We start from the raw sequence: 23,997 nt of genomic DNA on the forward strand, positions 1-23,997 counted from the left end.
TTGATCTAGGTTGGAGTTAAATAAAACAACTAAATGGGGACTAATGATATCCCCATGTGGAAAGAGAGTTTTTCAATTGTTAGTATAAATTTTCACTTGGTCTGGTCTAGGTATTGTATAAAGGCTCTGCTGATGAAACCAGTAATGTCCAAAAAAATAGATGAATTATTGGTATTTTCGTCCTAAAATTCTCTTGATTTTATCACAAGAGAATATTTTTTGGTATATTATGTTAACTTTCAAATTTGACATTTAAAAAATATATTATACAAAATAATATTTAGCCCTCCCCCACCCTACCCCCTCTACCTAGAAATTAAAATGGTTCAATTGCACTTCTATTAAATTTATTAAACAATCATTAGGGTACGAAAACGGAATCATCATTTTACTAGCTAAGGTGAGTTATGAATTCAGATGTATCTAACACTAATACTAACAGTGAATTCTGACAACATAAGAAGTTTCATCCAAATTACCAAAGGGAGGGGTGAATAAATAATATAAGATCTTTAAAAATTAAAATTTTCAAACTTTTTTCTACCAATCAATCTGTTAATGTCATATCCATAATAATGTGCTAAGTAGATGTTAGTCAAACAATCATATTGCAAAATGACTTTGCCAAATTCAATCAACCGCCACAAATTACAAGTGTTAGCTCACATAAGTCACTCTTTTTAGTCCAAATTATGACTTCTTTAGTATTTTATCAAGATTACAAGATGCCCCATTTAACAACCAAAAAACATAGTTTTATTATTTATTATTAAAAATAGGAGCAACTATATTTATTCTCAGGTGTTCAAGAAAAAAATCAAACCAACAACTTTACCAAATCAATACTAAATTATCAAACACTTTGTGAAGTCAATATTAAATCCAAAAATGCTTCCCAACCACTAGATTTTTGCAAAATCTTGATAATATATAACGGTAATGTGGTGACTATTCAGTGGCAGTTGTGTCTTTTTCCCCAAAAGAACAGAAAATTATTAATATGGTCCCCAAAGTTTCATGGATAGGAATTTTTCCAATCTAAAATTTTCCTATTTCCCTTTTCTCTCACAAAACTTGAACAAACAGTATACCATTTCTCAAAGATATTCTTTTTCTCTATCTGGTTGTTTCCAAGATCTGATTTTTACTCAATTTATCTCACTAAAAATTGAATCTTTTCATAGTTATTTTCAGTTTTCAACCTTAGCATTGTTGTACATGCATTAGAGATCATCAACAACTGTTGTTTGTTGAGTTTTTTATATAAGTACTTTCATTTCAAGCTATACCCCAAATTTGTTGTCATATAGTGCTGCTTATAAACTCTATTTTACTCATATTTGGATCTTGAAATCTGAATAAAGTTTTCATCTTTGCCCTTGTTGCCTGTTCCTAAGATTTGGGGTTGTTTCTTGGGGTTTTTACTGCAAGATTTTTGGTGGTTCTTGTTTGAATCTGATAATTTTTTAGGATACTTTTGGTATTTTTTGATACATAGGGTTGAAGTCAACTTTCTTGAGCTAATTTTGTGATAAGAGTCTTTCCCTCTGCTTATTGATAGTTGTGGTTTGTGTTTTTGATGCTTGCCACTTGAAGTATGCAGCCTGATCAGCGAAAAAAAGTAAGGGTCTTTCAAATTTGTGAGCTTAGATACTATTTAAAGCTATAAGTAGTATGCTAGAATCAATTGCAGTACTGACCTAGTTGTTACAGCACTTAGATTTATTGTTCCTTTACTCAGTAGTAATGATTTTTGATATATGGGCTATTATTATGCTTTGGAAACTCCACATAATGACGTTATCTTCGGCCAATCAGTTATCTGGTTTAGGACATTTGGTTGGAGGATTGAAATGTTGAGAGTTGTATGATTTAGGAACCTAGCTAAATGGTGGATGGATCTTCTTTTCATGCTTTGATATGGGGTGAGGTTTAAGGCTAATTGAAATATTAAACCTAGTAAATGTAGTACTGCGGTATCGTGCAAGTTTAGTTATATGATCCGAGTCAATCGAGAAATAGATGTGGAGTTAATCAAATAGTTTAAGTTATATGGTTTTGATAAAGGGAATGATTGAAATGGCACTAGCTCATGCAGGTTGGAATAATGTCTGTAGCAATTGAAGTATAGTATGATCCATTTTTGACAAGTCTTGTAACCCATCTTGTGAATTATTATATGAATATGCAGGGGTCTGGAGATGTAGATTTCTTTACTGAATATGGTGAAGGGAGCCGATACAAGATAGAGGAAGTGATTGGCAAAGGTAGCTATGGTGTAGTCTGCTCTGCATTTGATACCCATCTAGGGGAAAAAGTTGCAATCAAGAAGATAAATGACATCTTTGAACATGTCTCTGATGCCACCCGTATCCTTCGTGAGATCAAGCTTCTTAGGCTTCTTCGTCATCCAGATATAGTGGAAATCAAGCATATTTTGTTACCTCCTTCTCGGAGGGAATTCAAGGATATTTATGTTGTCTTTGAACTCATGGAATCTGATTTGCATCAAGTCATTAAAGCAAATGATGATCTGACGCCGGAACATTATCAATTTTTCCTTTATCAGCTTCTTCGAGGGCTAAAATATATACACACAGGTTGTATGCTGGCTATAAGATTGTTATTTAATTACTATGACTTTCCTCCACAAAGGACATATTTATATACTTAGACATTAACATAGCTATATTAGCTGCCATGGTATGCTCCAAATCCGTGATAATTTTTCCAATTCTAACAATACCTCTATGTTGGAATATTATGCAGCCAATGTCTTTCACCGTGACCTGAAACCCAAAAATATATTAGCAAATGCCGACTGCAAGCTTAAGATCTGTGACTTTGGTCTTGCAAGAGTGGCCTTCAATGATACTCCAACAGCTATATTTTGGACTGTATGCTTCTTCTTAATGCTCTACTCAAAACTTTTAACTTCGAAACATAGTTCTATTAATGAGCTTAGCAGAAAATGTGACATCTAACCTCACCTGATTATTTGTTCCTGTAGGATTATGTTGCCACGAGGTGGTATAGGGCTCCCGAATTGTGTGGATCTTTTTTCTCTAAGGTGTGAATATACAATTTTCTGCTTTAGATAATTATTCTGATTTATTGGTGAATTAGCTATAATTTTCTTCATTTTATTACGATACCAGCACATTCTAAGGCCACTTTGTTGTGACTTGTCCTCAGTATACACCAGCAATTGATATATGGAGCATTGGATGCATATTTGCAGAACTATTAACTGGGAAGCCTCTCTTTCCGGGTAAAAATGTGGTGCACCAATTAGACTTGATGACCGATCTGTTGGGCACACCATCTCCAGAATCCATTGCCAGGGTAAGTCCCTATATTTTCCCTGGAACTCAAGATGTTCTACTCTGATAGCTTTGTGGCTAATATATGGTTGCTTATGTGCTTATAGATAAGAAATGAAAAGGCTCGGAGGTATTTGAGCAGTATGCGTAAGAAAAAGCCTGTACCTTTCACCCATAAATTTCCACATGCAGACCCCCTTGCACTTCGTTTGCTAGAAAGGATGCTTGCTTTTGATCCTAAGGATCGTCCTACTGCAGAAGAGGTCCAAATACACTACTATGTGTTTCCACAAAGTTGCATTATTTGTGACTCCAGCTCCTAACGCCCTTTTTCCTTGTTCAAAATTCAGGCACTTGCAGATCCATATTTCAGAAATCTGGCCAAAGTGGAAAGAGAACCTTCTGCCCAACCAGTTACAAAAATGGAGTTTGAATTTGAAAGGCGAAGGATAACAAAGGAGGATGTGAGGGAGCTAATATACAGAGAAATTCTTGAATACCACCCACAGATGTTACAGGAGTTCTTAGAGGGGCAAGAACCGACAGGTTTCATGTATCCGAGGTACATTTGTCTCAAACTGAGTTTTTGGTCTTGTCTTTGAACTTGTGTACTGGATGGTTTTCTCCACATTAATACCTCTTATTTTGCATGTGCATATCAATGTGTTCATAGCTCACATCTGTTTAATATGTTTTAAGTTGTAGTACGGCAACTTAGGTGGCATTGCCACAATTTCGTGTTTTCCCTTAGAAAGGTAGATAGAGTTGAAAAAGTTTCAATACTTCTATTTTAGCTCGCGTCCTTTACATGAATTCTTCTCCACCGTTCTCATTCTTTCTTCTGTTTTCTTTCTGCTATTTTCTTAGTTAATTGTAAGGCTGAACTCTTCCATTTGGCATGAATGGAAACCTCCATGATTTTCTTTTGGGTAAAGTTAATTAATCAATGTAGTTCTTGGGTAAACTGCTTTCCAGGCATTGTGAATCAGGGTAGACTTCTCGTTAGGAACCTAGTTTCTCCTCCTTGGTAGTAGTTCAGAGTTCAAAGGAACTCTTAACTTCATTTCCAAGGTAGACTTTGAGAACTCTTCTAATGTAGGATTAATGGGAGTGATTCTGGTCTTCTTTTCTTTGACGTAGAAATGGGTAGATCTTTGAGAACTCTTCTAATGTTCCATATTAATGGGAGTTATTATTTTGGTTTCTTTTCATCTGATCTACAAATGGGTAGATCAAACCTAGATTTCTTGTTCTCTGCCTGATAAAAGAAAATATCATGGTCTTGGAATGAAACCAACCCTGTTCCATATTTCCATATGACGGTATGCTTATTATTTTATTTTGAAGGTTGTTCATCTGGTCAGTCATGTCAAGCTAAAATCATATCTCATATATGATACAAGAACGGATAGTATGTTGATCAAAAGGAAAAGAAAGATAGATAGATTGACCTCATTGCCAATCACATGTATTATGATTCATCTGCCTGATAAAAGAAAATATCATGAGCCTACCAAAGGCCTGACCGTTTCTCTCTCTGAGAAAGAAACACTGTACATCTATTCATCAAAAGCTTTACTGAAATGGAAGAGAGATATATATACAAGCTAATAAAGAAGACTAGAAGCTTACAAACGGAGGGGAAATATGGCACTTTGACTTATGTTTTCTCATTATCTCAAGAAGTTAAACTTGATACTATCATAGGCATGTCAAAGAATGAGCGAGGCAAGCCTGTACAGTGTTCCATCCAAGTTCTCCCATATCTTGAAGGCCATCAGTCATGATCTTCAAAGACTTATTATTAATCATATTGTTCTATTATCAAGCCTCGTTCGAGTGCTTTTAACCCCCTAGAGAACCTTCCTCTAAGAGAAAACTATCATTCTGGCTTAATTGTGTATGCATGCTTACGGTGCTGCATTACAAAATTTATGGAGGGGGCCATGGGTTAATGAAAAATTTCGGTGGCAACCATAATATTCTGCTATGGTACATATCAGCGCTCAGTTAGTCCTATATCAATAAGCTCATTATCTTCGTCAAAAAAAATAAAAATAAAAAATCAATAAGCTCATTATTACTTTAAAAAATATCATAATAGGGTGCTATTTACTGTAGTTTCTTTCTAAGAAACAGAATTTGGTTTTGTTGCTGCACTGGAGCCAAAAAGGATCACTAATAGTTTCTTGTGTCTCTCCCCAGTGCTGTTGACAAATTCAAGAAACAATTTGCATATCTTGAAGAGCATTATGGCAAAGGAGGAGCTGCTGCTCCGCCTGAGAGGCAGCACTCATCATCCCTACCGAGGTTAGTCCCTGGCAGTCATGCTGGTTGATCAAATTCCTTTCTCCTATGACCATGTTTTATTGTTGTCTTAGTTTTCCAATAAAAGGAATGTCCTGCAAGTTTTGGCTATCTGATATTTCTCAATTCTTGCACAACCTTAGCCACTGATAACTTTTTAGATGCAGGCCTTGTGTATTATATTCAGATAATTCAGTGCAAAATCCAGTTGAAGTTGCAAATGATCTTTCTAAGTGCTCTATCAAAGAAGATGAGAAACCACATGCAGACCGGAGTTCAATGATCCCCATGACAAGGCTGCCTCTCCAAGTTCCTCAGAATGTTCAAGGTTTGATTTCACTAGTTTTCTAACACTTGTAGTAGGGTCCAACATTTGATCTCTTTTCGTATTTTAAATGATGGAAGTATGTTTTTCTGAGAGTAGTACTTAATGTTTCTCCTTTGATGGTTGCCATCAATATTCAAATGATTTTGTTTTGCTGAGAGTAGTATTCAATTTTTCTCTTTTGATTGTTGCAAGCTATATTCAAATGAGTTGCATTCCCTTTTCGTATTGACGATGGTGTATGCACTCATGATTATGTTCTTCCATCTGCATTATTGGAAAGACAAATTGGGATGCTGTTCCTTGCGAATTTGTTAATGAATTAGCATATGCAAATGATTTGTTGGATATCCACATGTGTAAAACCTGGAAAAGATAGGTAAAATTTCTGTCTTGCCAAATTGTGAGCACAGGAAGTAGTACTCCCCCGTCTCAGGTTTTTCTTTTTGGAATGTCCCAAAATGTTTGATATACTTATAAAACTTTCACATATTTTAGTTCTTTCAAAAATTTATACTGTTTAACTGTGAACTTGTATATAATATGTTTTTCTCCTACTCCGAAAATGTACAATTGAATCACTTGGATTAAACCTATTCATTAGTTAACAATGTTTAATTATAGTGTAATTTCATGGAATTAACATTGTTTCAAGGACTGAATTGTCTTAGATGTTGGATATAATCTTTTTACTATTTGCAAAAGATACAACAACAACAACACACCCAGTGTAATCCCACAAGTAGGGTCTGGGGAGGGTGGAGTGTACGCAGACCTTACCCCTACCTTGGGAGGTAGCGAGGCTGTTTCTGATAGACCCCTACCTGGGGAGATACAGTTTGAAAAAGATACCTTTAAAATAATAGATGTTGCAGAAGTGTGAAGTGTTAGCACATCTTATTTAGCGGGTTGTCAGATGTTTGAGGTGTTGTAGGCTATGTTGCTCGGACCCTTCACTTTTGCTGCCGCACCTGTGTCCGAACACCAGATTCGTGTCGGATCTGGTCAAACGACATTGGATACTTTGACCAAATCCATGGGCCAATCTGAGAAAAAATTTGAGGCTAAATTGAAAGAAACGGAGAGCTCTTGAAGAGTGGACACTTATTGTATCTAGAAGAGTTTCAAGTTAATTTTTTTTTTGAGACTTTAGTTTCAAAATTAAAAATTAATATTTAATTATAAATGAAACATAACTATTAAAAAATTATTTTTGTTTTTTATTTCTAGGCTTAGATTTAGTTATTTTGTCTTATAATTTTGAATTATTTTAGCCGAATCCCCGCACCCGTATCCGCACCTGGATCCGTACCCCCGAATCTTAAAATTTAGATTATGCCGAATCCGACCTCTAGATCCGTACCCGTATCCGACACTCGACACCGAGTCCGAGCAACATAGGTTTTAAGTATATGTTTCCTAGTGGAACTATTTAAGACCTTTCGACTTCTGCCCTCAACTCATCTTTTCTTTGTAAATTGGAAATAAAATTGAGATGGGCGTGGCCGCAGACATTTTTATTATGAAAGACTTAGATATTGGTTTAGACATTTACTTCAGAGACTCTAGTACCGCCATTTGCATGAACACAAAGACTGTGTGTTAGTAGAGATTTCTAATCTGACAGCCTGATAATTAATGAAGTGTTGGTCGATCTGTTGCCCCTTTTTTGGGATGAGGAAAAGAGAATTTTACAAAAAATGGCAGCAAGGAGGTGCAGAAACTGACTGCATCAGGATTTACAAAAAGCATCTAGACCCCTGGGGGGAAGGGGGAGAGGATGTTTCTTATGTGATTAAAAGAGTCCAGAGTCTTTAAAAAAAGAAAAAAATGTCTCCTAAACATAAAGAGTCCACGATCTTTAGAAAGTCTTCCATCTCCTAGCTCAAGACTTCTTCTGTTTCTTTATTTCCACAAATGTTAAAGTAAAGCAGTGTTGGACCACAGCCCATAGCTTGTCCGAAGTTTCTCATTTTCGTTCCAGTCCGAGATCCAATATAAACATGTTTGAAAGACATTAGCCATGGAATGCCATTAAATATAAAACCCCTCCGTCCCAATTTATGTGGCACCTCTCCGATTTCAAGATTCAAACGAACTTTTCTTTGACTGTATTTTTTTTTTCATATGTCGTTTGAATATTTTGAATTGTCAACTATTGTGACTTATAGTACTTTACGTAGTTTTCAAATATGTAAATTTTAGTTCTAAAAACTTAAAGATTCTAAATACGAATTCATGGTCAAACTAAACAGGTTTGACACTTGAAATCCTAATTGTGCCACATAAATTGGGACAGAGGGAGTATTAGAGTTTGATAATATGCAAGTCAAATTAACATTCCAAATTTCGTGTATAGCCTAATTCTGTTCCATACAGTGGGGTCAAAGGGGGGAGCAATAATTTTCATTGAAGCTCCAAGTAAATTCGCTGACGACCCTTCTGTGATCTAAAAGGAAAATGAGAAGCGCAAAAACCGAGGCATTGCCGTCATCAGTCTTATTAACTTAACTAGACAACCTTGGAAACTAAGGTTAAATCCCAGCTGAAGCAACACTTAGTGGATTCTTCCGATTTGTCTAAACCCTTGGTGAGTTAGAGTTATTGGTGCCTAATTGGCGAGAGATAACAAGTATCCCATGAATTAGTCAAAGTGGGTGCAAATGTTCGATCACCATTGTTATCAAAAAACAAAATAAAAGGTGGCTATTCAGCAAAATTTTCCTTGGAAATTGCTTCTTCTGAGCATCATGCATATGAATTTGTGATGAAAGTGGTAATCCTAGATATGGAAAAATCAAATATTTGAGTTATTGAGTAAAACACATCAATTTTCATGGCTGGCTGCAGTGGACAGCACTGAACAAGAATATAGGGATTTCCTTCACTAACATAATCCACAGCTGGTTTTCAAGGCTTTTGGTGTCTTTCTTTTCTGTGATAAATAAGGCTTCTGGTTTTAGTTTTTCGTGCATTTGAGAAATACGTCTTTTTTTTTTTTTAAATTCATTCTATCATTTTTGATCAGTAAATAAAGGAATTTTTACTTGATAAAAAAATTAAAGGAATTTTATTAAAATGATCAGCACTAAGTTGGTGTTGTTTATTTACATCTAAAAAGCAAAAGCATAACTAACAACTGAGAGGAATCAATGATTCTGCTTCCATACATCTTCCTTCCTAACCCAAAAGTACCACAGCTCTAATATACTTGCATACTCACACCCCATGAGGCACTGACACTGTCTTAGGACCCGTCTCCGTGCCTTGTCACTGTATTAATGCACCACTCTATTCGTAGCTCATTCTGAATTAAGTGTCACTAAGTATGAAGTCAGTCGCAATGGTGAGAATTTCTATGTCAAGTTCTGTTCTCTTCTGGCTTATTATTCTTATAAATGGAAAACAGATATATATGGAGACTGATAAATGATGCCCTAGTGTGCACATATCCTAGTTGTATAGAAGAGAATTGCTATTTAAGCGATAATAGGCTGCTTTAAAGCTTAGATAGTGTTATTACTATGTTATTAACAGGAGGATTTTTGAGCAGGTGGTGCTGCAAGACCTGGGAGGGTGGTTAGTTCAGTGTTGCGCTACAACAACTGTGGAGCAGCAGCGACAGCAGCAGAAGTCATTGAACAGCGAAGAATTACACGGAACCCCGGCGGTTCAGCTCAGTATCCTATTTCCAATACTTCATACCCTAGAAGACATCCCAGCTGTAAAAATGAAAGGGGTGAAGAGAGTACTGAAGTTTCCAACGGGGTGCAGCCAAAACCTGAACAGTACATGGCAAGAAAAGTTGCTGCAGCGCCAGGTGGACCTGGTAGTCAATGGTATTAAATTTGGGATCTCCGATCAACCATGTAACACTCAGCTTTCCAGTTTAGACATTCCATAAGGATGGTTCTCATAAAACGTACCATATTAAAAGCTAATTTGACTGTCAGCCATAATTTCTCAGACTTAGGCGAAGTTCAAGATCGCTTGGTAATTGACGCAGGCACGTGAACTTGAAGAATCCCAGTGCGATTTTGGTTGGTTCAGACATCTATGTACAACTCGTTACTTATATTCCTCCTCCGGAGTTTAAAAGGTTTGGTATGGATTCTCCTCCATGGCAACTCTTGTTCTGCGATCGTGATAGAAATGGAAGCACTGATAAAGATGGTTGTTGGTAGCTGATGACATGAATCTCTGTTCTTTTCCCCTCTCCCTTCATTCTTTGCGGACAAACTGTTGACATGCTTTATACTTATGTTATGACTAAGACATTGATGATCTTAACGTGTAACCTGTAAACATTCTTTATTTAAATAAGGACCTCCGTGTTTCTGATCTTCCTGCACTCTGTAAAGCACGGTAACTTGGCTTTTCTTCTGGATCCCCTCATTTTGAGCCAATGTTAACTTGGATGTAACACCACATATGTTGCAATTAGTTTGCTCTGGATCCCACTTCTTTTTAAGTTAATGTGAGCTTGGATGTAACAGTAGGTTGCAATCAACATCAATCAATCAACCAGGCTTAATTCCAAATCAAAGGAGATTACGATGTGAATCCTCTATTACTTATTCCGCTTAGTTCAGGTTAATTTCATTCCAACCTACACACATCGCCTAGAAAATGTTACATGTAACTGTAAATACATGCTTATTTGAATCTTTTGATTTCATTTATTTCTGCTTGGCTCTATGTTTTCCATTCATTCTGAAGATTTAAGCACAGATTTGCAAATTTAATCAGTGTTTCGTCTTTTTATGATGTGTGGCAATCTACAAGTATACATCTGTGAACCTCTTGCTATAGGTGCATGAGGAAAATTTTCATCAGATATCCACCGCTGATGCGAACTTATCAATTTAATTGTTGATTTTTTAGAATAGCCACGTTTGTTTTCCCAGAGGTCCCTCAGAAACACCAAACAAGTGTTGGATTTTCAACTTTAAGAAACTGAATAATAAAATTAGGAGAGCACAAAGAGAAATGGGAAAAAGTACTTGTATTTGAACAACAGTAGAAACCAGAATATCATCTTCAATCATACACGAGAACGACACAACACAAAAAATCAGACCAATCAGCCGAATAGGCTTAACTTGACAAGACTAAAATCTTCACACTATAGCAGAATCAACCAGTGTTTGGACCCAAACGTGACTGCTGAGACTTAGTCCTAAAATGAGAATTATTTAAGTACCTACTACAAATCGTAGGCACCTCCTCATCCACTCTAGGTTAAAGATCATTTGCTCAGAAACAGAACAATGAGTGATCAACGATAGCGTTCCTGGACTCTATGCACTTTGGAAACGGAACTAGTAATACAATCAATTACTTTACCAATTGGAACTGTTAAAAAATGATGGCAATGCCATTAAATGCCATTATAAATTGCACACAGCATCAAATATGTGGCTTGCACTCAATATATCCTTTGCTTCACTCTTCTTCCATTCACATCAGTGCCATCTAGAATGTGCCCACCATGTACGTAAGAAATGATTGCATGTTCATTCATCCCAGCAACATACTTCAGCAATTCCGTGATGACAGAAGGACAACTCTCCTTCAAGTGATCAAATCCCTCTGATTGCATCACAGCTGATAACAAATAAAAAAAGAGTCAAACATATCCTTCTGGTTGCATCAGAGCTTAAACAAATCGAAAATCAGTCAGATTATCCAACAGGACAAATAGCTGAAGTGCAGAGAGATGACATCTAGCCAAAAGTTTGTCCTGACAACAGTGTAAACAAGATGTTCACGCCAAAGCGTGTCCAACCAGGAAAAGATCTTTTCATGCCCATTAAAAAATTATCCCCTTTGCCCATGGCACAATTTCAAGGTCCGGTAGCAGAAAAATTGAAAACGCCAATGCTGCAAGCTAAACTGAAACTACACTTTGAAGACTAAGAGATATTAGCAAGCACAAGATCACCAATAGATGAGTACAATCTCCAGTAGAGAAACATATTGGGAATGCCTTGCCTGGTGGCTTAATTGGCAAAGGGCTGAAGTGCGCTCATAAATTCAAGCAAGATTATTCATACGGAAAAGGCTCAAATATGCCATCGAACTATCAGAAATGGCTCATTTATGCCACTCGTCAATAGTTTGGCTCATTTATGCCATCGAACTATCAGAAATGGCTCATCCATGCCATTTTTCATTAACGCAGGTTTTACAATACCAGATATGACACTTGGCCTCCAATTAGAGGTCCACGTCGTTTAATTAAACCAACACAAATTTGTGGGTCGGGTTTTAGTTTAATTTAGGATTTAATTTGTGCTGGTTTAATTAAACGACGTGGACCTCTAATTGGTGACCAAGTGTCATATCTGGTATTGTAAAATCGACTTTATTGAAAAATGGCATGGATGAGCCATTCCTGATAGTTCGATGGCATAAATGAGCCAAACTATTGATGAGTGGCATAAATGAGCCATTTCCGATAGTTCGATGGCATATTTGAGCCTTTTCCGTTATTCATATAATAACCACGCTACTGAAACAACCTGTTATGTTAAGCCAAACTAGAGAGATCATAGAGAAATCAATATTCCCCTCAAAGTAGCTTTCACCGTAATTAAATGCTGGCTCAATTAAAAACTGATGAAAGAGTAGTTCTCCAATTAATAGGCATCTAGTACTTCACCTTTCAAATTTTCAGGCAACGCGATGAACTTAAGACACACAGATTTCAGTTGGACACAATGATGCTGATCTGCCAAAGCTAAAGTTGTAGCAACAGTGTTGATTGTAACATCCTCGCAAAGCTTAGCCTCACAAAGTGCTCTCAATCTCTCAAGGCCATACTGGTCAGCTGCAGCAAGCAGATGCTGAGCCATTAACGCGACTGCCCATTTGGTATCGAGACCCACAAGCTCTTGTAAATCAGGGAGGGCATCCCAATAGATGAAGTGGAGCAACGCCTGAAAAGAGAAGGAAAAAAAAAGATTAGTTCTAGCAGTTGCCAATATTCTTTTTTAAAATTAAATCACAGAAGCCAGAGTCACTACAGTCAAACTTAGAAAAAATAAGCGTAACAAAGAATAAGAGCTATTTGATGAAAATATCGACAGAGATATCTCAATGCATAGTTAAATGAGGAAACAGTACAAAGTAAAGTAAAGCATAGCAAAGCATAGAGAGAGAAGTAATGAGCCTGCTGGACTCTAGGCAGGAAAAACAATATGCAGATAGTTTGCAAGCCAAATTACTAGAGCCAAAAGTGTCATAGCCAACATAGAAATCACTAGGGAATATAACAGGAGACAAACACTTCTAGAGTCAATCGATACCGTAGGTGTTTGAGCTTCAACTCAAGTATTGCAAGCCAAGCTCGCCTCAAATACCAAGAAGTTCAAACCAGTCTTGAGCTCTATGCGTGTAAGCTTGAACTCATTTGGCCCAGTGAAGTAATGCCCCCCGTCCTTTGACTCAAATTATATTATTCCTAAAGAAAATATATTTTTTGGTCTGTGAGCATTGAAGAGAGCTCGACCCATTCAAGCTCAGGTCCCTTAATGTGTATGCTCAAATTGAGTTCGAGTTAAGCTCATATAATAAATAGCACAACTTTCCCCACCAGCTCCGGTAGTTCGTGGTTCTAACCTCGCTGCTGCTAGGATGGAACAGCAAAAAGAAACTTCTCTCTCTCTCACACACACTCTCAATGTTTCGCTATTTCCTGATTTTAGGGGCCACTACCTGCTTTACATGTAATTTAGTGAGAAATAGAAAAAATCAAAGGCTCATTTGATTCACGCTTAAGCCCTGAAGTGTACTAGAACCAGGTTGTGTGCTTCGCCTCACTTAGCTGGCATTTTAGCATAGGCGCTAAGGCACGTGCCTCATGATCTATGGATTTAGTCTTTAAAAGGGCAATACTAGACAATAGAAAACAATAAGAATGAACATTTAGTGATTAAGAATATCGGAAACAACCTCTATACCTCCCAAGGTAGGGGTAAGGTCTGCGTACACTCTACCCTCCCCAGACCCCACTTGTGGGGTTTCACTGGGTATGTTGTTAAGAATAAAGTTAAAATTTTAATATCAGAAAACTAGGAGTCCGGCGCCTAAATGGCATGTCCTGGAAGCCTAAAGACAAATGGGATGTTGGATATTTAAGTTGCAACTGATTTTCAAGGCCTCCGTTAACATCGTTTGCAGCATTTATAAAAGTGAATTAATTACAGTTCGCCTGTCAGCAAGCAAACTGTAATATTTTTTTCCAGTTCGCAGGCCAATTTTCGAACTGCAGCAGTATTCTTTTTATTCCCAAGTCCCGCAATCTGTTTTATTCAGATCTCGTGACAAAAAAAAATTGTCAGATCTCGTGACTTAAAGAAAAATAAGTTGCAGATTCAAATGTCAGATATTTGAATAAGGATATCTCTGCAAAATAGTGTTGGTCATATCAATATTAATGACATCTGTGCAAACATTGTTTGGTCATATCAATATCCATATTATTATATTTTAAAATTGTACAGTTCGGTTCACATATATCGAACTGCAACTCGTAACTTTTGTACAATTCACTATAAATATATAGCACATCCCTTGTTTCGGAGCAATTTACTTCGCCGTTTGTGTGTTCATCTCAAAAAAATTATATAGCACATCCCTTGTTTAGGAGCAATTTACTTTGCTCTTTTCGTGATCATCTGAAAAAAATGTGGGAAACTCATTTTGGGCTGGTAAAGTTGTGTGTAGGCTCGGTTAGTTACAGCCGCAGGGCAAAGGTTTCCAATTTCCCTCAAATACGATCGTCTACAGCGCGTCTTAAGGAGTAATATAAATATTGCTATGACCAAACAATGCTGTGCACAGATGTCTTTGATATTGATATGACCGAACAATACTTTGCACAGATGTCTAGACATTTGAATTTACAACTTTTTTTCTTTAAGTCACGAGATCTGACAAATTTTTTAGAAGTCCCGAGGTCTGAATAAAAACAGAACTCCTGACTTGGGAATAAAAAGTCACGAGGTGCAGTTCGATAAAAGGCCAGCGAACTGTTAAAAAAACACTCGAGTTACTTCGCAGTCTTTGTGTTCATCTCAAAAAAATATACAGCACATCCCTTGTTTTGGAATAATTCAATTCACCGTTTTTGTGGTCATCTCAAAAAAAAATGACAGAAACTCATGTAAAAGTTGATTTATTTTAAGGTGGTGGAAGTTGTGTATGAAGCAGGTTCGGTTAGATACAGCACCCGTCCTAAAGTAGGGCAAAAGTTTCCAATTTCCCTCAAATACGATCGTCTGCAACATTTCTTAAGGAGTAATTTAATATTGATATGACCAAACAATGCTCTGCACAGATGTCTTCAATATTGATATGACCAAACAATACTTTGCACACATGTCTTTATTCAACTGTCTGACATTTGAATCTGCAACCTTTTTTTTCTTTAATTCATGAGATCTAATGAATTTTTTTAAAACTCCCGAGGCCTGAATAAAAACAAACTCGTGACTTGGGAATAAAAAGTCACAAGTTGCAGTTTGATAAAAAGGCCTGCGAACTGTTAAAAAAAAAAAAATTAAATTACAGTTCGCTATTTAAAAGGCGAACTGTAATTATTTATTTTAATAAAATGTTCCAAAAGACATTAACGGAGGCCGTGAAAATCAGTTGCAGTTCCAACTTAAAAATCGAACAACCCCTTTTGGTGTCTAAAAAGTTGACAACCCGTTTGTCTTTAAGCTTCCCAAACATGCTCTTTAGGCGGATTCAGAAAACTAGTTCCAAAAATATAAAATTACATCTTCTCACCTAAATCAGAAATTTAAATCGTTCTTGATTGACATGATTTTACATCATAGATTTCTCTTAATTATACATATTTCAATTCGTTAGTCCAAATAGTTACTATTTTGCTTGTAGTTCCTTTTCCTTGTATTACATGCATTTGTTATTTGTTATTATTTCTTCTTTAGCACCTTTCTTTGTTAAAGACCACACATCAATTCACTTTGTGATTAAACCCGCAATAAAGAGGTTGGCGCTTTTTTCGCTTTCTGCTTCCAACAACTCCGGCTAACACTATACTAGTTTCCGAAAATTCAACCCAACTTCCATTACATAAACCCAATTGAACATAAATAAGACTAACATAGTCGTAGGATTCCAGCTTATCTTAGTAAAGTTTACTTTCCTTCAGCAAAACCTACATCTCCATGAAGCACAACTTAACAAATGCAACAAATTAAGGATAGCTAGCATGTGATTCCAACTTGCACGTACAATGACTCCTAATTACCCTGATATGATATTTATCATTTTGTCCTCTGCCTTGTGCAACTTCCAAACCATTTCATAATGAGTTATGATGGTATAATCCTCCCCAAGGGACTTGCTAAAGTTAAATACGAGGGTACAAAAAACCTTACCAGTACTTCTTAAGGAGTAAACTGGCATAAATCTGACATTCAATAACTATTATGGCCTCAGAATAATACATGACAAAGATTCTGTATACAGAAGACTCTAATACCTTGTTGATATATTTTGTCACTGCTTCACAACTTTGTTAAGTCAAAATCCAAGTTTCAGGACCGATATTACTCTCTCCGTCCCATTTTATGTGAAAGTACTCCCTCCGCTCCAATTTACGTGACATAGTTTGAATCGGCACGGAGTTTAAGAAAGAAGTGAAGACTTTTGAAACTTGTAGTCTAAAACATGCCATCAATAGCAATTGTGTGGCCCTAAAACCTTTAAAACTGGTGGTCTTAAACATGCAATAACATTGGTGTTGCTATAACAGTTTCTCATTAAGGGTAAAATGTGAAGTTTTACATTAATTGTATCCAAATGTAGAAGTATTTTTGGATCAGACTAAAAGAAAAATGTCACATAAACTGGAACAGGGGGATTATCCGACTGGGCAAAGAGTTGAAGAAGAAAAAAGGACTTCCAAAACTTGTGGTCTAAAACATACCAGAAGCGTTTCAATAAAACAACAACAACATACCCAGTATAGTCCCACAAGTAGGGTCTGGGAGGGTAGAATGTACGCAAACCTTACCTCTACCTTGAGAGGTAGAGAGGCTGTTTCCGATAGACCCTCGGCTCAAGAAAAGTAACTCCAAATAGGTAGAAAAAGAAGTAACGGAAGTGAAGAAGTCATGTCAAAGCATATAAAAACGGAACAGTAACTACAAGCCGTACAAGAAATAATAGATAATAACAAACATCGAAGGACAAGAAACTGCATGAGTAATACAACAACTGCTAACAAGACAACACTCTACTACTCTACTACCTACATACCAGAAGCGTTTCATGGCTATAAAATCATGTCATTAAGGGTAGAATGAAAAATTAAAGTTAAATTGTTTCTGAATATCAGAAGGTGTCTTCTTGGGACAGTCTAAAAACGGAAGTGTCGCATAAAGTTGTGCTAATACATAGTTTCATGGAGATAGGAGTTAAAAGGTTGTTGAAGTACAATCTCCAAAAGATACGCTAATGCATAGTTTCACTGGGGATAGGAGATTAAAAGGTTGATAAAAAATGTAACGCTGCATAGCAACAAATATCACTCCGGAAGGGAAGTGAAAACAATCAAGTAAACCTATCAGCATCTATTAGCACAATAGCCATAAAATTGTGAACCCCCCCCCCCCCCAAAAAAAAAAAAAAAAAAAAAAAAAGGGAAAATAAAACGACAATAGCTATTGTACGGCCATGTCATGTGACAGCATTTTTTGGTTTTTAGATTGGGACACGCAACACTTAATCTAGAGCAACCATGGGCAAAATACCTCCCTCCATAAAGAATAATACATCATAAGGTTCAACAGACATGCGAAAGAAAGAGATGAATTCAAACCTTGAATACTGGAGCCTGTATTTCTTCAACTTTAATATTTTGTACGTTCTCTTCCTTTAGTGGACCAAAGAGTTGTGCCCTAAGCACAGGGGAGCGGGCAGCAAGAACCAACTTGTGTGCAGCAAAGGCTTCACCTTCAACTTCAAACTTTATATCAGCTCCCTCTCCACTCTCTAGGAGCTGCCCGAAATGAAGCCCAATGTCTGACGGTGGCACAGGCAGGGAGAAAGTCTTCGGTGTTTCATTGTATGATCTTACAACACCAACAGTACACTGGATCAAGAGACAATCATCTTTAAGGTAGTCTGATGTTTCTAATAATGTTCTCCTGAAAAAGCGTTTATAGCCCCTGCAAAGGCAACCATGAAACTGGAAGTGGTCAATATATTAACTATGGAAGAAGCAATACAAGAGTACATGTACAATAGAGAACTAAAATTCCCCAAATATTTTTCCTAAAATGACGATAAGCTAATAAAAAATATTTCCTAAATATCCCTATCATAGATTTACCTAATCCAAAAAGAAAGTACAGTTTCGTGATGAGAAAATTCTTCTTTCACACATTGCTTTCAGTAATGTGAACTAAAAGTGTTGTTTTATATGGTAAACCCCCAAACCAAAGCTCTTCTCCAGAGGCCAATAGCTGCCTTTCCCATTCCCCCTCTTGGTAACTCAATCCCAATCACGGTTGGGAGTGTGGGACCATTTCCACAACCAGGCGATCCCTCCACTGTCACAAGGAAGCAAATGTTCAGCAGTATCCCTCAAGCAATGAACTCATGTGGACATCCCTCAACCAAGGAAATCTTTGAAATAAAAGTTAAGATGTTCATCCTTTTGTTCTTTTTCTTTTTTTCTTTTTCTATCAAATGAAAAAATCATGTTGCAATAAGATATTTAGAGGCGCATGCAGTAAAGAACACTTTCAGGTGAATAGTGTTCCAAACAGAATGTATAATCCTAATTCCTATGAGTGACACTCAATTCTACTTTTTTGATAGAGGCCAAAACCACATTAAGGGTGATTTGTGGACAATGCGATTTCGAGGCTGGTCCTAATATTGCGGCCGCAGAACCTAGGAGGTCCAGTTTGGGAAGCCGAATGAGATAATGAAATACAAGGTGACCTTAATTATGGACATACCCAAGACGGCATGTTTCGCAGTAAAAGGCGGTATTTTTGAAAGGAAGAGAAAGAGCAAAGATATACACTGCATAGACAATACACAAAAGGCCCAAATGAAAATAACAAAACCTGAAACATTGCCATGTTATAGCAGGTAGGCAGGAGCATATTTACGCCACTTAGAATCACAGGAATAAACCTATGTACGTAATGGGGATCCCTATCAAATGCTACACTCTAAATGCAAAAGAAAAAATCAATGACGAGAGAGAAAGGAAAAGTTTCCAGAAGGGTGAAACTAGATTAGAAAGAGAGCTAAACAGGTTGGAGGCATGCAAACTACCACAACAAAGAAAAAGAAGACTACTGTTAGTTTAGTATTAAGCCCTTTAAAAAAATAAAACTATCATTCTCAAAATACTTGTATGCTATCAGTCATTGAGTACTGTGGCTTAAAAGGAAAACCCCCTTTCCTGCACAAAGGAGATAAGAACTAGAACGCACTGAACTCTAATCGAACCATGGCAAAGAATCTAAAAGGCTGTCACCTTTTAGAGAATAAAAAAAGACACTTCTCACAAAAAAAAAATAGTGGTTCAGGAGAAGGATTCATAAACAAGTATTATTGAAAGAATAAAAGGTGAATGAAAGAACACCTATCCAAGTAGGACCACTTGGTGAAAAATAACCATAAATGACGAACCATTTGACTCATTCTTAGCCCTAACCTCTCTTGGAAACACTAGTATCAAGAGAATCGATTATGGGACGAGCCTAATGGAGTTACCATATCTAGACACGTGCTATACGGAATTCGTCCTTAAATTATGCATCATGACAAGAGCTACTTACATACCTTGTCCAATAACCACTTATCCTGCATGCAGGGAAGTTAATTATACAGCATTAGAGGCAAAAGCAGTCCAGCATATTCTAAATCCCACTTATCCTCAACATTCAAGTTCAGCTTATGCACATTAGCACTCAATTCACATGATTCCAAAATAAATGTACCAACACAGCCCATGATGTAAACCACTAGATTACAAAAATACTTTCCAGATCAAACAATTCAAGGACTAGAGATAACCCATATTAATGAATAACTCAACTATGCCTCAATCCAAATTACTTGGGGCTAGCACATCCTCTATATCAATGGAATTTTCATTGACCCAATTCGTTCCAGCACTAAAGATTTGTCTTTAACATATAACTTACTGCGCAAAACGTGAACCTAATGCAAGTGTATACTAACAAATGGCAACATAAACAAAAATCAACTAAACTAGAAATAACCATATCAATGAATAACTCATATATGCCTCAATCCAAAGTACTTGGGTCTTGCGCATCCTCTATATCATTCATGATCCGTCACTCACAATTTGTCTTTTAACATATAAATTACTGCTCAAAACATGAAACTAATGCAAGTATATACCAACCATTGGCAACATAAACAAAAAAATCAACTCAACCACAATTGATAAAAAGCTACAAATGTGCGAAAAAAATTACCACATGCTACCGCGGTATTTGAGCGTGTAAGGACCCGTTTCGAGCACCCTACCAAAGTGAGTATGAATCTTATGCCTCTCATTACCACTCTGATCCATAAGAGACAGCTCAAACAAAGCTCTAACATCAGTAGCATCACTAGCAAGGGCGATAAAAAGCGAAACATAGGTACCATTATCCTCAGCACTTTTACCATCAGGGTAAAAGTAAACAGCCCATGAATGACCACCCACAGTAAAAATCTCAGAAGTTACATATTTCCCAATTCCCATACCTTTCGATAAAGCGTAACCTTCAACCTTAAATTCATGGGACCCATTAATCGTATCGATCCGAGAAGTTGATGTTGTGGTTGTTGGTTGTGATGATGATGATGATGATGAATTTGGGGATTTTGAAGGTTCCAATGGAACCCTAAAGGTACCCATATGGTGAAAAAAATCGATTTTTTTTTTTTTTTTTGTAGAATTGAAGGAAAAGATTAATCTTTTAAGCAAATGGGTGGGTGAAAAACGGGTGGAATTGAAGAAAACGGGTCGATTTGATGGGTTAATGGGTCGGTGAAAACGGGTGGAATTGAGGAGAAAGATTAAAAATTGGTGGAATTGAAGAAAACGGGTCGATTGGATGGGTTAATGGGTCGGTGAAAATGGGTGGAATTGAGGAGAAAGATTGAAAATTGGTGGAATTGAAGAAAACGGGTCGATTCGATGGGTTAACGGGTCGGTGAAAATGGGTGGAATTGAGAAGAAAGGGTTGAAAATTGGTGGAATTGAAGAAACGGGTCGATTATATGGGTTAATGGGTCGGTGAAAAATGGGTGGAATTGGAGAGGTTTACGAAAATGGAAGATTAGGGTTTTGAGAACTGGGAAAGAGGGGTAACGGTGTGAGAGGTGATCAGAAAGGAAAGCTGAGAGAAAGATTACCCATAATTTATGCATATTTATAAAGGACTGTGTGATGTGAATACGCCATCCAACTATTTTACTTAGCATTAAAAAATCATTTATTAATTGTACTATAAAAATATTAGGCTTAAGACATAGATGGCAGCTTAATGCTTATATCGCCAATAAATTTTATTTAAATACTAGAATTCTGGCTTTGTTAGAATTGTTTGAACACATAATAAAGTATTTTTATTAGATACAAATTTAAAAATTATTTTCATGCGCGTTTAGGTTAATACATTAAATCATTCGAAGTACAAATTGGAATAGGTATGAGGTTTTAATGACTTATAAGAGTACATTATTATGTATTTAAGTGCTTAATTGAAATAAATTTTAATTTGAATGTTTAAGTGGAATTACTAACAAATTTAAGGAGTTATGTTTGAAAGACAAAATATTACGTAATGGAGGACTCCATTTTAACACTATCAAGGTTCTTTTTTCCTTTTCATTTGTGAATTTGTAGGTTCGTTGATCGACGTATAATAAATTAACTTATTCCTTTGAAAATGGGCCGTTTTGTTTAGACGAGCTCAAATAAGAAAGTCAACATTTTCTTTTACATACAGTTGGTCAAGTACTCGCTGGTCGCTCCAGATCCACTAATAATTATTTATTTATTATTTATTATTTATTTCAGAAAAAAGGTTCGGTATGTATCAACTATTATTAGAAAAGGGGTGGTTAAATGCACTCGTTAATAGTTTGGGTTCGGAATATGTCGTCGTTATTATCTTTTTGGGTCATATATCCATTACTCACTAACGAGTTTTACAATTACGAATTTGCTTCTAATTAATAATTATCTAAACCTTTTTATAAATGACATATTTGAGCCTTTTCCCAATTCATATATAAATCTCCATCTTTTCTAATTTTATACAACAAGCTTATAAGGACAAGTTTATCCCTTATACTAATAACATTATTGTTTTATATGGAAAAACTATGTCTTTATAAGCTTTGTTACATAAAATTAGAAAAGATTGAGATTTTATATATGAATTGGGAAAAGACTCAAATATGTCATTTATAAAATGAAGGGCTTAGATAATGACACTGTAGCAAAATTCGGTAATTGTAGAACTCTGTTAGTGAGTAATGGCATATATGACCCAAAAAGATAATAACGATGACATATTTGAGCCAAACTATTAACGAGTGGCATGAATGAGCCTTTTCTAATAGTTCGATGACATAGTTGAGCCTTTTCCGTTTATTTTATGCATGCTTTAAATGAATTCGTTGTTTAAAACTATTGATGAAATAATTCCTTTGATTCACAAAATAAATTAAAGTCTTTATCAAAAGATTTTCTCAATTTTAATGATGAGAAATAGAACTCAGAAAAAGGGATGAGGGAATACATACTATTTTATAACAATTCGCATAAGCGTCTTTTGCTGCCACAAATCGCTATTTATCAACCTGGATTGCAAACAGAACCACTTAATTCGATATTGGGTTGCTTTGCCAATATTGGTCTAGGCCCATTCATAACACTCCCCCTCTCGCAGTTTTAAGAAAAAAGAAAATGGAAAATGTAATCATGATTGTAATCAAAATGAACATCATCAAATATAACTAAAGCACGTCACTACTATAAATTAGCCTCCCTAATCGAATTGATTTAAGATAATGCGCGCTTCCTTTTTCATTAAAACATTAATGTTGTGATTTTGGTTCATTAATAAAAAGGGCAGTTCGGTGCACTAAGCTCTCGCTATGCACGGGGGGTTCGAGAAGGGTCGGGACATAAGGGTTCTGTTGTGCAAATTACTCACTATACATTTACGCAAGAGATCGGCATGGCTTTTTAAACGAACCCGTGACTCCATCGGTCACGTGACATTGACTTTATCAGTTACGTCAAGGCCAAAATCCTGACGAAACCAAATAGATTAATGTAAATTTACTCGTTTAGCATTAAATAGAATTTCACTAACTAAGCCCACTAGGAAAAGGTGGCATAATTAGGAGATTTACACGAATAGGATGATCTGACATAGGGGTGGACATAAATATCGAAGAATCGAAATATCAGATCGAACCAAATTAATTCAGTTCTTCAATTATGATTCTTCAGTATTAATTTTTTTAAAATTTCAATATTTGGTTCTGTTCTTGATTATAAGTTCTTCTGTCAACTGAATTTCTGCTAGTGTTTGCTACTTTGCTTAGTTGCTGCTTCTTGTGTAAAAGGTTGCTGCGACATTTTGCCATAGTTGTTGCTGTTTTGCATTTTACCATAGTTGTTGCTATTTTGCATTTTACCATAGTTGTTGCTGCCTGCCTTATGAACTTTTTAAGAAAATACACAAAATTTCTATTTTGAATTAAGAAAAAGCCAATTAACAAGTATAAAAATGACACATTATATTATGGCGCATACTGAAGAATCGAACCGAAATGAATCGAACTAACTCCGTTCGATATTCAGTATGTATCAATAAAGAACCGAATGACTACCCCTTCATTATTCATATTTTGTCTCTATCTATGGTGTTACAAAAATATTCTTGACGTTACACAACTGGAAGAACTAAAAAATTACACTTGTTCAAATATTCACAAGTT

The 23,997-nt window shown here is 36.2% G+C and overlaps 2 protein-coding genes across 3 annotated transcripts; one reads left to right on the forward strand and one right to left on the reverse strand.

The window, feature by feature from the left end:
- Positions 1–1,041: 1,041 nt before the first annotated feature.
- Positions 1,042–10,300, forward strand: LOC132063401 (mitogen-activated protein kinase 15). 2 transcript variants are annotated; one of them, XM_059455922.1, is made up of 10 exons: positions 1,042–1,621; positions 2,192–2,600; positions 2,770–2,897; positions 3,011–3,070; positions 3,196–3,345; positions 3,431–3,586; positions 3,674–3,885; positions 5,529–5,633; positions 5,798–5,958; positions 9,509–10,300. In XM_059455922.1, exons 1-10 carry the CDS (start codon positions 1,598–1,600, stop codon positions 9,799–9,801), a joined length of 1,698 nt encoding a protein of 565 aa, XP_059311905.1. In that variant the 5' UTR covers positions 1,042–1,597; the 3' UTR covers positions 9,802–10,300. The 2 variants fall into 2 exon arrangements, with proteins under 2 accessions (XP_059311905.1, XP_059311904.1); XM_059455921.1 differs by having other exon boundaries at positions 1,043–1,621; positions 5,792–5,958.
- Positions 10,301–10,945: 645 nt separating this feature from the next.
- LOC132063402 (BTB/POZ and MATH domain-containing protein 2-like) lies at positions 10,946–21,396 on the reverse strand. Its single transcript, XM_059455923.1, has 4 exons — positions 20,466–21,396; positions 17,816–18,164; positions 12,620–12,896; positions 10,946–11,562 (listed from the first exon to the last, which is right to left on the reverse strand). The coding sequence occupies exons 1-4, from the start codon at positions 20,891–20,893 to the stop codon at positions 11,384–11,386; spliced, it is 1,233 nt and encodes a 410-aa protein (XP_059311906.1). The 5' UTR covers positions 20,894–21,396; the 3' UTR covers positions 10,946–11,383.
- Between the last annotated feature and the right edge of the window lie 2,601 nt (positions 21,397–23,997).

This window comes from Lycium ferocissimum, chromosome 7, assembly GCF_029784015.1.
Source record: "Lycium ferocissimum isolate CSIRO_LF1 chromosome 7, AGI_CSIRO_Lferr_CH_V1, whole genome shotgun sequence".
In the NCBI taxonomy this organism is placed as follows: Eukaryota; Viridiplantae; Streptophyta; class Magnoliopsida; order Solanales; family Solanaceae; genus Lycium; species Lycium ferocissimum.

What these genes read in the sequence shown, in the direction of transcription:
- LOC132063401 (XM_059455921.1), top strand. Translation starts at nt 1,598, where the DNA reads ATGCAGCCTGATCAGCGAAAAAAA. An exon ending in ACAGGTTTCATGTATCCGAG is followed by an intron (nt 3,886 to 5,528) that starts GTACATTTGTCT and finishes GTCTCTCCCCAG; the next exon opens with TGCTGTTGACAAATTCAAGA. An exon ending in AGTTCCTCAGAATGTTCAAG is followed by an intron (nt 5,959 to 9,508) that starts GTTTGATTTCAC and finishes ATTTTTGAGCAG; the next exon opens with GTGGTGCTGCAAGACCTGGG.
- LOC132063402 (XM_059455923.1), bottom strand. Translation starts at nt 20,893, where the DNA reads ATGGGTACCTTTAGGGTTCCATTGGAACCTTCAAAATCCCCAAATTCA. An exon ending in AAATACCGCGGTAGCATGTG is followed by an intron (nt 18,165 to 20,465) that starts GTAATTTTTTTC and finishes TTGCCTTTGCAG; the next exon opens with GGGCTATAAACGCTTTTTCA. An exon ending in GTTGCCTGAAAATTTGAAAG is followed by an intron (nt 11,563 to 12,619) that starts GTGAAGTACTAG and finishes ATTTGTTATCAG; the next exon opens with CTGTGATGCAATCAGAGGGA.